The 12,262-nt window shown below is 43.2% G+C and overlaps 1 protein-coding gene across 1 annotated transcript; it reads right to left on the reverse strand.

The window, feature by feature from the left end:
- Window positions 1-1,465: 1,465 nt before the first annotated feature.
- On the reverse strand, window positions 1,466-2,407 carry LOC115481948 (olfactory receptor 1019-like). Its single transcript, XM_030221441.1, has one exon. The coding sequence runs from the start codon at window positions 2,405-2,407 to the stop codon at window positions 1,466-1,468; it is 942 nt and encodes a 313-aa protein (XP_030077301.1).
- Between the last annotated feature and the right edge of the window lie 9,855 nt (window positions 2,408-12,262).

The raw sequence follows: 12,262 nt of genomic DNA on the forward strand, positions 1-12,262 counted from the left end.
ATATTCAATAAAACATCTGACTTACCCACAATTATTGTCTGCATAACTTATACTATACCTATTTATTTGAAAGTTAAACTGATCACCAGAGATATATCAATAATGCTACTAACTTTATCTAATATAATAATTTGCTCTTTGAACGTTCGAATGTGTCTCACTGGGATCGTAACCTCTCCTGACATCACTGGCCCGCACTAGAACCCTGCTTGCCTGACGTCAGGAGATGTTACTACTCCTAGCAGGGAGGCGGGAAGCGCACGATGATGAGAGGGCAGAGACGTTGCTCTCGAGGAGCCGCTCCTCCAAAGTTCTGTGGCTGCCTGGGTTCATAACAGGCCCCGCCCTCACGTAAAAACGTCATGATGTCAGAGGGTGGGGCCTGTAACTAACCATCTCTCTATCTAAGCCAAATGAAACCACCTTCCCACGAGGTTGCCGCCCCCGCAACCCCCCTCAAAGTCGCAGCCCCCGCAACCCCCCCTCTCAGTCACAGGTGCTCCACATACAGAGCAGAGCAAACAAAGATGATTTGTCAGTCAGTCCTGAGCAGCGCCAGCCACCCATCAGCACATGGGGTCGACGGCGCTGGGGAGCGCACGAGCTGGCTGGCAGACAGAGCTTGCGTACATAGCGTTGGTGAATAGGGAAAGAGTGTGGGCTCCCGTTAGCATGACGTGCGCGGAGTTGAGCTGGGAGATGCAGGGAGAGTAGCGGGGAGGGCGCTGCGAAGTTGAAGCGCAAACCTCTCTCTTACACACACACACTCTCTCTCTGTCTCTCTCTCACACAAACTCACTCTCTCTCTGACACACACACACACTCTCTCTCTCAGCCAACCCCCCCCCCCCCCCCGCCCACACACACACACACACAGCGTCGGAACATCGCTCAGCCCCATACAGAGGACACCCGCAAACCTCTCTGTATCTCACACACACTCTCTCTGTGATACACACACACTCTCTCTCTATTAGCCAAGGGAGGGGACCCTGAAACTCGGAGGGAGGGAGGGGACCCTGAAACTCGGAGGGAGGGATCCAGAAACTCGGAGGGAGGGGGACCCACCCTGAAACTCGGAGGGAGGGAGGGGACGACTCTGACACACACTCTCATTCTCACACACACACTCTCTCTCTCACAGACACACTCTCACCCAGTCTCACTCTCTATCACATACACACACTTGCACATTCACTCTCTCTCTCTCACACACACAGTCACTCTCACATACACTCTCCCAAACATACACACTCCGAGGAAAACCTTGCTAGTGCCTATTTCATTTGTTTGAGAAACGGGCCTTTTTAAATAGTATTACAGATAAAATGCCTGCTTTCTTCATGAAAGATAAAATATTCAATCTCTTTATGGTCTGGGATACTAAAATTATGTTGTGTACCTTTATAATATGGAAAAATATTATCTTCACATTATCTGTGATTACAAAAATTATTGTGCAAACCTAATGTAAAACATCTGCTTTCCTTCTTATGGCTTTCCTCAGAGCAGCTTTCACATCCTTATTTCTCAGACTGTAGATCAGGGGGTTTAGCATGGGGATTATAACCGTATAAAACACAGATGCTACTCTGTCCTGGTCCATTGTATAATTTGAACTGGGCCTCATGTACATGAAAATCACAGTGCTATAGAACAAGGTGACACAGAGAAAGTGGGAGCCACAGGTATTGAAAGCCTTGTGCCTGCCTGTGGCAGAGGGCATCCTCAGGATGGAGCAGAGGATGAAAGCATAGGAAATCAGGATGACTAGCAGGGTTCCAACCTGAATACTGCCTGCAAAAAAGAACAATAAGATTTCATTCAATGATGTGTCAGAGCAGGAGAGCTTTAAGAGGGGTGGAATGTCACAGAAGAAATCAGTAATCTCATTGGATTTGCAGAAGGACAGGCTGAAGGTACTGGTTGTATGTATGAGGGAATTAAGGAAACCACCAAAATAGGCACCGGTCACTAATCGAGTACAAATATTGTTTGTCATTACAGTGGTATATAGCAATGGGTTGCATATGGCAACATATCGATCATAAGACATGACTGCAAGAATCAATGATTCCGAGCCTGCATTTCCACCAAAGAAAAACATTTGAGCTGCACAGCCAAGGAATGAAATGGTTTTCCTTTCCGATAAGAAATTGATTAGTGCTTGAGGGACAATAACTGTCGAGTAACAGAGATCTACAAAGGACAAATGTCTGAGGAAGAAGTACATGGCAGTCTGAAGCTGAGGATCTGTAGTAATGAGCACAAGCATGCCGATATTGCCCAATATTGTTATAATATAAACCAATAAAAACAGTATAAACAGCAGAATCTGTAGCTCTGGATCATCGGTGAGTCCTAACAGAATGAACTCAGTCACTGAGGAATGATTCCTGATGTCCATAGTGGGACTGAATGTCCTCTTCCAAGAAAAATTCTGAATCTTATTCTTTTGTAAGGCTTCCTAGTTAGGATAAAATATAAAAAATTTAAAATACACAGTACATACATATCCAAAGAACTAGTACAACTTACCGGAAACAAGTAGACATTTAGTATCAACAAAAGATGAATTGATTCTGGTTGCTGAAACCAGTCAAAGAGAGTTTTGTCTATTGGTAAACTTTGAAAAAGGACTTAAAAACCATGAATTCTATATTAACATAACAGAGAGGGGCATAATCGAACGTGAATGCGCATCTCCATGGGCGCCTGTATCTGTGGGCGCCTATTTCCGTGAACGGGACAACCCGTATTTTCGAAAAAAAGATAGGCGCCCATCTTTTTTCCGATAATACGGGTTGTGCGGGGCAAATGCCTAGGAGTTGGCCGTTTTTCAGCTGGGTGCTATCGGTTTTCAGCGATAATGGAAACTGAAGGCACCCATCTCAAAAACGAACAAATTCAAAGCTTTGGGTCGTGGGAAGGGCCAGGATTCGTAGTGCACTGGTCCCCCACACATGCCAGGACACCAACTGGGCACCCTAGGGGGCACTTTTACAAATTAACAAAAAACAGTAAAAGAGCTCCCAGGTGCATAGCACCCTTCCCTTGTGTGCTGAGCCCCCCAAATCCCCCCAAAGCCCACCGCCCACAAGTCTACACCATTATCATAGCCCTAAGGGGTGAAGGGGGGCACCTACATGTGGGTACAGTGGGTTTGGAGGGTTTTGGAGGGCTCAGCATTAACCAGCACAAGTGTAACAGGTAGGGGGGGATGGGCCTTGGTCCGCCTGGCTGAAGTCCACTGCATCCACTAACAACTGCTCCAGGGACCTGCATATTGCTGTGATGGAGCTGGGTATGACATTTGAGGCTGGCTTACAGGCTGGGAAAAAAGTTGTTAAAGTTCTTTTTTTTGGGTGGGAGGCGGTTAGTGATCACTGGGGGAGTAAGGGGAGGTCATCCCCGATTCCCTCCGGTGGTCATCTGGTCATTTAGGGCACTTTTTTGGGACTTGTTCGTGAAAAAAAGGGTACAAAAAAAGTGACCTACATTCTCGGTAAAAACGGCTATTTTTTTTCCATTATCGGCAAAAGCCGCCCATTTCTGTTCGGCCAATAACCACGCCCCAGTCCCACCTTCACCACGCCTCCGATACGCCCCCATCAACTTTGGCCGTTTCCGCGACAGAGTGCAGTTGAAGACGCCCAAAATCGGCTTTTGATTATACCGATTTGGCCGCAACATGGGAGAAAGACGCCCATCTCCCGATTTGGGTCGAAATATGGGCGTCTTTCTCTTTCGAAAATAAGGCGGAGAGTAACCTAATGGTTAGTGCAGTGGGGCTGAGAACCTAGGGAGTTCATTTGCCACTGCAATTCCTTGCAACTCTGAGCAAGTCACTTAGAGGTCCATTTACCAAGCTGCGGTAAAAGGACCCCAGCGGTGGCATCAGCGTGCACATTTGCCACACACCAAGGCCTCCTTTTACTGCAGCAGGTAAAAGTATTTTAAAAAAAGGAAATGGCCATGTGGTAACTAAACCACTTCCCGTGCAGCCAATTCCCAGGGAGCCCAAACCACCACCTATTTCTGAGGCGGTAAGGACTCCTGCTCTAACCTGGTGGTAAATGGGCAGCATCACTAAATGTAAAAAAAAAAAAAAACCACCATCATGCCAGAATGGTGCACTCAGTGGGCTTGCCGTGCCTTTGTAAAAGGGCCTCTATTGCCTCAAGTACAGAAACTACTTAAGATTGCTAGCCCACTAGGGACATAGCCTAGTAGGGATAGAGAAAATACCTGCATATATTATCAAAACCCATTACCCTTCCCCTTAATACTTGATGGCAGATAAAGAACAAACTCACCAATCCAGTCTGCCCAGTGCAGTGATTTGTGCTTATCTACTGCTCCATGCAGGCCACCCTCCTCCCCCCTCCCCCATCATCACCACCATCTCTTCTTGGAAGTGAAAATTATTTCACTGCTGTCCTTAACTGAGGTGCTGTGCTTTGTATCTATCCTTCTTGCCATTAAAGTGTTCTCTGTGTTCATCCATCATATTTTGGAATCCCATTACTGGTTATGGTTCTATCACCTCTTCTGAGAGGGCATTCCAGACATTCACCACACGTTCCCTGAATAAATATTTCTTGATTCTGCTTGTAATCTCCCTCCTTGCAGCTTTGTACCCTATCCCCTTGTTCTACTGTTTCAATTCTTTTGCAAGGGGTTTGTTTCTTTTGCATTCTTTTTCAAGTATTTAAACATTTCTATAAATATTTCCTCAACACCTCCTCTCCTCCAGGATATATCATTTTTTTAATCTCATTTTTTTCCAGTGTAGATACTATACCATTTTTGTTGTTTTTCTCTGTATCACCCCAGCTTCTTTATATGCTTATTGAGATTTGGTCTTCAGAACAGAACCAATGTTTTTTTTCTTTTCTTTTCTCAGAAAGAAAGGTTCTGGTATTCATAAAGGGTTAATCTTAGGGGGAGGGGTGACTATCCATGGCTTTGCCCCCCACTGTAGCCTCACCCTTACAGTAGTCACAACCCCTGTTACAATTGGCAGAAGACACAAAACATTGGAAATGCTGAATATACTCAACAAAACATTGTGCTATTAAATCATGTAGCTTGGAAAACAATGACCCCCAACCCTGCACACTGGACCGGGTGTTAAACTGTAAATACATAGAAGACAATTCGATAACTTGGTACATGCAGTTACATGTGATTGGTACTATTCTATAAGGTAGTGCTTTAGTGCAATAGGGCGTAATTTAAGAGGGGTGAACCCATGGGTGGAGCATGGGCAGGTCAATGGGTTTGTCACCAAGCAACATGTGCAACTTATAGAATATTATCAGCTGTGTTAACTAACGCCAGCCATTGATCTATCTTACGTGGGTATGCATAAATTTCAAAACACCAAAGTGACTTTACACAAGTATTCTATAATTGCCTAGTATATCTAACTGTTGTTATAGAATTGGCATTAAGCACGCACTGTCATGTCTATATTGGGCCACCAACTTATAGAACTTCCCCTCTATTCTGCATCCACAGAAGCTGTCTGTGCATATCAGCCTTTCACCTCCTAGAAGGTACGGCTCCCTTGGGTTTCTACTCGTCAAATTAATCACCTTGCACTTCTTTGCATTAAATTTTAATTGCCAAATGTTAGACCATTCTTCTAACTTTTGCAGATCCTTTTTCATGTTTTCCACTCCCTCTGGGGTGTCCACCCTATTACAAATCTTGGTATCATCTGCAAAAAAAATCAAACCTTACCTTTTAATCCTTCGCATTGTCACTCACAAATGTATTGAACAGAATCAGTCCCACTCTGCTACTCACCTTTCCTTCCTCCAAATGAATTTGACCACCACCCTCTGGCATCTGTCCGTCAACCAGTTTCTAGTCCAGTTCCTCACTTTGAGTTCTAACTTCAGCCTTTCAAATTTATTTAAGAGCCTCCTATGAGGAAATGTGTCTAAGGCTTTTCTGGAATCCAAGTAGATTACAACTAGCGCACATCCCTGATACAGTTCTCTGGTCACCCAGTCAAAGAATTCAATCAAATTCGCTTGGCATGATTTAGGTTTGGTAAAACCATATTGCCTTGGATCTTGTAACTCATTGAATTCTGGTGTACAAAACAAAAGTATGTTATTCATATAATTTAATATATTGTACATACAGTAACTCCTGGGGTAAAGTTATAAAAACCCATTTTTGCATGTAAAAAGGCCTTTACATGTGAAAAAATCCTTTATAAAGTTACCCTCATAACTATTAAACTGTTTTTTTTTCACATGCACTATGAGACAGATAATTTTTTTTTGTTACATTTGTACCCTGTGCTTTCCCACTCATGGCAGGCTCAATGTGGCTTACATGGAGTAATGTAGGGTTAAGTGACTTGCCCAGAGTCACAAGGAGCTGCCTGTGCCTGAGGTGGGAATTGAACTCAGTTCCTCAGGACCAAAATACACCACCCTAACCACTAGGCCACTACTCCACTTTCTTGAATGTAGACATGATCGCTTAAAACATCTCAAGAGCTGATACATGCGAATGCTTTTAGTTTCTGCTCATATGTAGACATGATCGCTTATACCATCTCAAGAGCTGATACATGCGAATGCTTTTAGTTTGTGCTCATATGTATGTAGATTAATTTTTTTTTTTATAATGTACATCATATGTGCTAACATTGCCCAAAATTCACCTCTGTACATGGTCACCAGCAAAGTACATGCCATCATGTTATGACTTCTTCTTTGTGCTGGTCAGTGTTTTTATAAGAGGTCATTTATGCACCTATGTGGCCACATGTCCACAGGAATGTCTTCCAAAATAAGTAAATCATGACCCCACATGCTCTCCAAAAAAAGAGGCTGATGCTAAAGAACCACAAAGAGGGGCATAATCGAAAGGCGCTGGCCAAATAGCTGGCCGGCCATCTCCGGGGCCGGCGCCGCAAGCGGGTGGAGTCAACCGTGTTTTCGAAAAAGATGGTCGGCCATCTTTTTCTTCGCTAATACGGTTGGGCCCGGCCAAATGTCAGAGTTCTCCGGGGTTGAGATAGCTGGCTTTAATGGAAAATAATGCCGGCGACGCGATCTCAAACCCGGCAAAATCCAAGGCATTTGGTCGTGGGAGGAGCCAGCATTTGTAGTGCACTGCCCCCCCCCCCCCCACATGCCAGGACACCAACCGGGCACCCTAGGGGCACTTCTAAAAATAATAAAAAAAAAAAAAGCTACCCGGTACATAGCTCCCCTTCCCTTGGTTGTTTAGCCCCCCAAATCCTCCCCCCCGAAACCCACTCCCCACATCTCTACACCATTACCATAACCCTAAGGGGTGAAGGGGGGCACCTACATGTGGGTACAGTGGGTTTCGGGTGGATTTTGGAGGGCTCCCATTTACCACCACAAGTGTAACAGGTAGGGAGGGGATGGGCCTGGGTCCACCTGTCTAAAGTGCACTGCACCCACTAAAAACTGCTCCAGGGACTTACATACTGTTGTCAGGGAGCTGGGTATGACATTTGAGGCTGGCATAGAGGCTGGCAAAAAAGGAGGTTTTTTGGGTTTTTTGGGGTGGGAGGGGGTTGGTGACCACTGGGGGAGTAAGGGGAGGTTGTCCCCAATTCTCTCCAGTGGTCATTTTGTCAGTTGGGGCCCCTTTTTGAAGCTTGGTCTTGAAAAAAAGGGACCAAGTAAAGCCGGCGAAATGCTCGTCAAGCCTGGCTTTCTTTTTCCATTATCAGGCGAAGCCGGCCATCTTGTGAGCACACCCCATCCCGCCCCGTCCCACCTTCACTACCCTACCGACACACCCCCTTGATGTTTCGCCGGCTCTGTGACGGAAAGCAGTTGAACCCGGCCAAAATCGGCTTTCGATTATACCGATATCGCCGGGTTCAGGAGATCGCCGGTCATCTCCCGATTTGTGTCGGAAGATGGCCGGCGATCACTTTTGAAAATAAGCTGGAGAGGGAGCTAAAAGAAATTAGCACTAAGCAAGAAAGAATCCAAATAAAAAAGGCCACAACAAGAAGCTGCCCCTTTATGGTTATGGGACTGTTTGATGCGTCAATTTTTAGGAGCAACCTGATTTTTTTATAATTGAGAATTTCTAACAGATTGTGATCCTGATTCAACCTGTTTTGGCGAAATGTGGCCATGCTGGATTATATTATCAATAAACCTGTGGACATTTTTATTTGGACTCCTTCTTGAATAGTACATGTTTTTTTTTTTTACTTTTAACATGTACTCTATCCAAAATCTGCCTACTTGCCTTCATGCAAAAGTACACGCTGGGGAAATTTATGAATTACCTTCTGTGTGTATGCACAATTTTTTTTAAAAATTTACCCCTTAAGTGACAGACTTTGTAAACCTGCAAGAGGAGCAAATTAGGGAATCATCATATCAAAAACAAGTTTTATTCCAACGGACATGGCTTTGTTAATTCCCTCAAAACACTCCTGCAATCCTCAGGTCTGAAACAGAAGTTAGCAGTAGTTACACAAAGGCAGCAGTGACTGGGGATCGCTCCTGCCCATCAACCTACCAGAACCGGTAGGCTCTCTGTGTTGGGAGGGAGTCCTGTGGTAGATGGAGAGCCATCAAGGGGAGGGGATCTTTGATCAGTGGTGGTGGGCCATCGGGAGGAGGGGGCTTAGATAGGGAGTTCCAGATCAAGGTGGAAGTGATGGGGATCTCTTTGTGGGTCGGGGCATTTGATCAGAGAGTTCCAAATCATGGGGGCTTTGATTGAGGGGGACTTTCATCAGCAGATATGGGCAGGGTTACCATACATCCTAGTTTCCCCGGACATGTCTTCTTTTTAGGTGACTGTCCAGGTGTCCAGGGAGATTTCCTAAATCAGGGGAGTTGTGACTGTCCGGGTTTGAAAAAGACACCGTTTCCAGCAGTGGCATAGCCACAGACAGGGCAACCCCCTTGGGGCTCAGCATAAATAATCCACTAAACCTGCCACCAAAGTCTAGCATGTGTGTCTCCTTCTTCCTCTTCTCACCTCCTAGCAGACCAGAACCTCCTCTCTAGTCTATTCCCTTTCTCAGACGGTCCTCCAATCTTTGGATACGTTGCTGGCAGTGTCATTAATTGAGGCACCTACTATCGGCCAGCTCCTTGAGTCTTCTCTCTACCACGTCCTACCTCCTGTGATGCAATTTCCTGTTCCCACACAGGCAGGATGCAGTAGAGTGAAGACTTGAGGAGCTGATGGGCAATGAGTGCCTCAATCACTGACAGAGCCAGCTGAAGAAGATACAGCTTGCAGTACCAGTAGTGCTATAGAAATGCTAAGTAGTAGAGTTATTAGAAACTAGGTCTCATTGCATTAAATGATACCTGTGCTAAAATAGCATGAGTTAGTGATAAAATAACCTTTCTTTATGATTGCCCACTTTGATAACATCCCAGATAAAATTATTGCAAGCTGTAATTTTGCTACTGACACTTAAGTCAACACCTAGACATTTTAAAATACAGCCTTAATTTACTTACTGAAGTTTTGGATTCACACATCTTGTAAATATCTTGGAGGTCTCATATATTTATTCCACTACTGAACTCAAGGAGCTCATTTTCAAAAGAGAAAAATGTCCAAAAAGTGGCATAATTCTGCATTTGGATGTTTTGCTCACAAAAACGTCCAAATTGGTATTTTGTAAACCAATTTTTAGACGTTCTTCTATTAAATCCGTCAGAAGTGCAGTCAAATCATAAGGGGGAATGCCAGGGGCGTGTTAATGGTTCGATCTGGGCATTCTTAACATTTGGACGTTTTTCAGTCATAATGGAACAAAACCAAACTGTCCAGGACTAAAACTAAGATGTTTTGAGGCAGAAAAGGGTGCCCTAAATAACCAGATGACCACTGGAGGTGCCAGTTAGGTGGATAAATTGTTCTGCAGGTGAATACCTACTAATGCCCATATAGAGGCATTATTGTCTCCTTTTTTTTCAGTTAATTATACCTCTCTCTGTGATCCCCAGCCACCCTCTGCCTCTGGTTGTCAACCCCAGGCTTGCAGAATAGGGATAGATCAGTAAATGTAATTCTCCTCTGTTTTATTCATGCTTTTGATTCTGTATTCCTCATGTCTGTATATTTCTATGGAATTATATATTCATGATTCTTGCTTTATTTTGTTCTAAAAATAACAATAACTTAATATCACTGTCAGCCATACTCATTAAGGGCTTCTTTTACAAAGGCACACTCATTATTAGAGAACAGAACCCAATCAAAAAAAACAAACAAACCAACAACAACAACAAAACCTGGGAATGGCTGGAAATAACTTGTATTTGTGTGTTCATTCGGAAGTCCACTTTAGCAAATAGGAATGAGATGGTAAAGGTGAACAAAATACATGAAATTTATCTCAAACGTTCTAATGATTTGGCATTCTTGTGATAGTTTATCAATTTGTAGCAAGTTAACACCTCCCCATTTAACAAAGCTGTGCTAGCAGCTGCCACATGGCAAATGCCAATACAGCCCATTCAACGTGAATGGGCTGTGCTGGAATTAACGCACTGGCAGCCACTAGCATGACTTTGTAAAATGGGGTCTAAATGAATAACTAGCAGAAAAAGGTGTGTGTTTTTCAAGGAAAAAGTAATGGTTCACTGTCAGCTTGGGAGTATGTATGAATTGGGCATCATGGGAGTGGGTCCTAGGATTGGAACTAATCATGATTTCTATTAATAATATTGCACCATATGCTAACTTAGTATGGAATATTATTCAAATGCAATATAACTGACAAACTGTAAATATGATCAAGAATAAAAAAGATGATAGTTTGGAAGGAACAATGTGGTGTCTGACATTGAGGAAGGGACTTTCAAATGTGCAAATACAGAATAAGAATAAATGTCTCTGCAGAGTACAGTTGAAAAGATCTGAAGTTACAGGAGAGAACAAAGTGAATGCGAGTCGGTTGAGGTAGAGAAGGTCAGAATAATAAGATTCTTGAACGTTGGAATCATGTCAAATGATCTCACCTTTAACCCTTTAGTGTCCAATGTTCCCATCAATCTGTTCCCATATGGCTTATTAAGGGAACATTGGACACTAAAGGGTTTTAAAGTGAAAGGAAACCTGGAGATCAAATAGGAATCTGTGGTAATGCTAGAGGGGCTGCTCTGTCCTACTTGCTGTAATATTCTATAGAGTTTGCGCAATTCCTATCTGGATGTCCTGTTCAATGGGGCAATACCTTGATTTTCAACATCATTATCTGATTTAATGCTACTGAAAATCTTTTCTGGTCTCCCCAGCACTGTCCAAGTAGTTCTGAAATGGTCTAGGATGGAGTCTGTGTAGAGGTTTATGTTAACCAGTTAGCAGTGATATTCAGTCTGCTAATCAGATAACCATTCACATAACATTAAGACAGTATAAACCCTGTCCTATCTCTTTCCAGTCAAGTATCCAGGTACCATTCTGAATATTGCCAGTACCCAGATAACAGCCAGTGGTCAGATGATACCCAGATATTCAGCACTGAATGGTATCCAAACACTGATGCATATTATCTGGGTATAAAAAAAACCCTGGCATCTAAATCAAATATTAACCAGGATGAAAGAGAAAGCAAACATAACTGAAAACCCTCCTGCTACATTTAGAGCTAGTGACGTTTTGCAGAAGTTAATGTGGTCCTAACAACATGGACTGATTGAAATATTACTGTAGCCTTTTGAACCTTGGCTAAAAAAAAAATCTATTAGCTATTTAAAAGAATATTTCTTGTAAGGCACATGAAGTATTCGTAAGGCTGTTTTTAAAATCAGACCACCACAACTCAAGAGGTTACAAATAATTTGACTAAATTCAGACTCATAGGACAGACAAAGCCCTATCTTTATATAGTTCTTGATATTAACATTATAAAAGCCACATTTTTTGCCAAACTGTAAATTACAATAAAAGTATTTGAAAATTTATTTACTCACAACTGAAGATCCGAGTAGTTTTTGTGGAGAGGATTGAAATATGATTTCTTTTTCTGTTCTACTTTTAATTGAACTCAACAGATAGTGCCAATGGTATGAAGTGCAGGTAATTTCAAGCAAAGTAAATCCTCCTTAGCCTCACTGAGCTTAATCTAGGTTATAGCTGAAGTGATGGAGAGTGATGTGAGTTGCCGAAGATCACAAGGAACATCAGGAGGAGAAATGGGATTTGACCCTGGTTATCACTGTGCTGATCCAGGTACTAAACTGCTCCTCTGCTCTGTGCAAGCATT

The sequence above is a fragment of the Microcaecilia unicolor genome, chromosome 1 (genome assembly GCF_901765095.1).
Source record: "Microcaecilia unicolor chromosome 1, aMicUni1.1, whole genome shotgun sequence".
Classification (NCBI taxonomy): Eukaryota; Metazoa; Chordata; class Amphibia; order Gymnophiona; family Siphonopidae; genus Microcaecilia; species Microcaecilia unicolor.

What these genes read in the sequence shown, in the direction of transcription:
- LOC115481948 (XM_030221441.1), bottom strand. Translation starts at nt 2,407, where the DNA reads ATGGACATCAGGAATCATTCCTCAGTGACTGAGTTCATTCTGTTAGGA.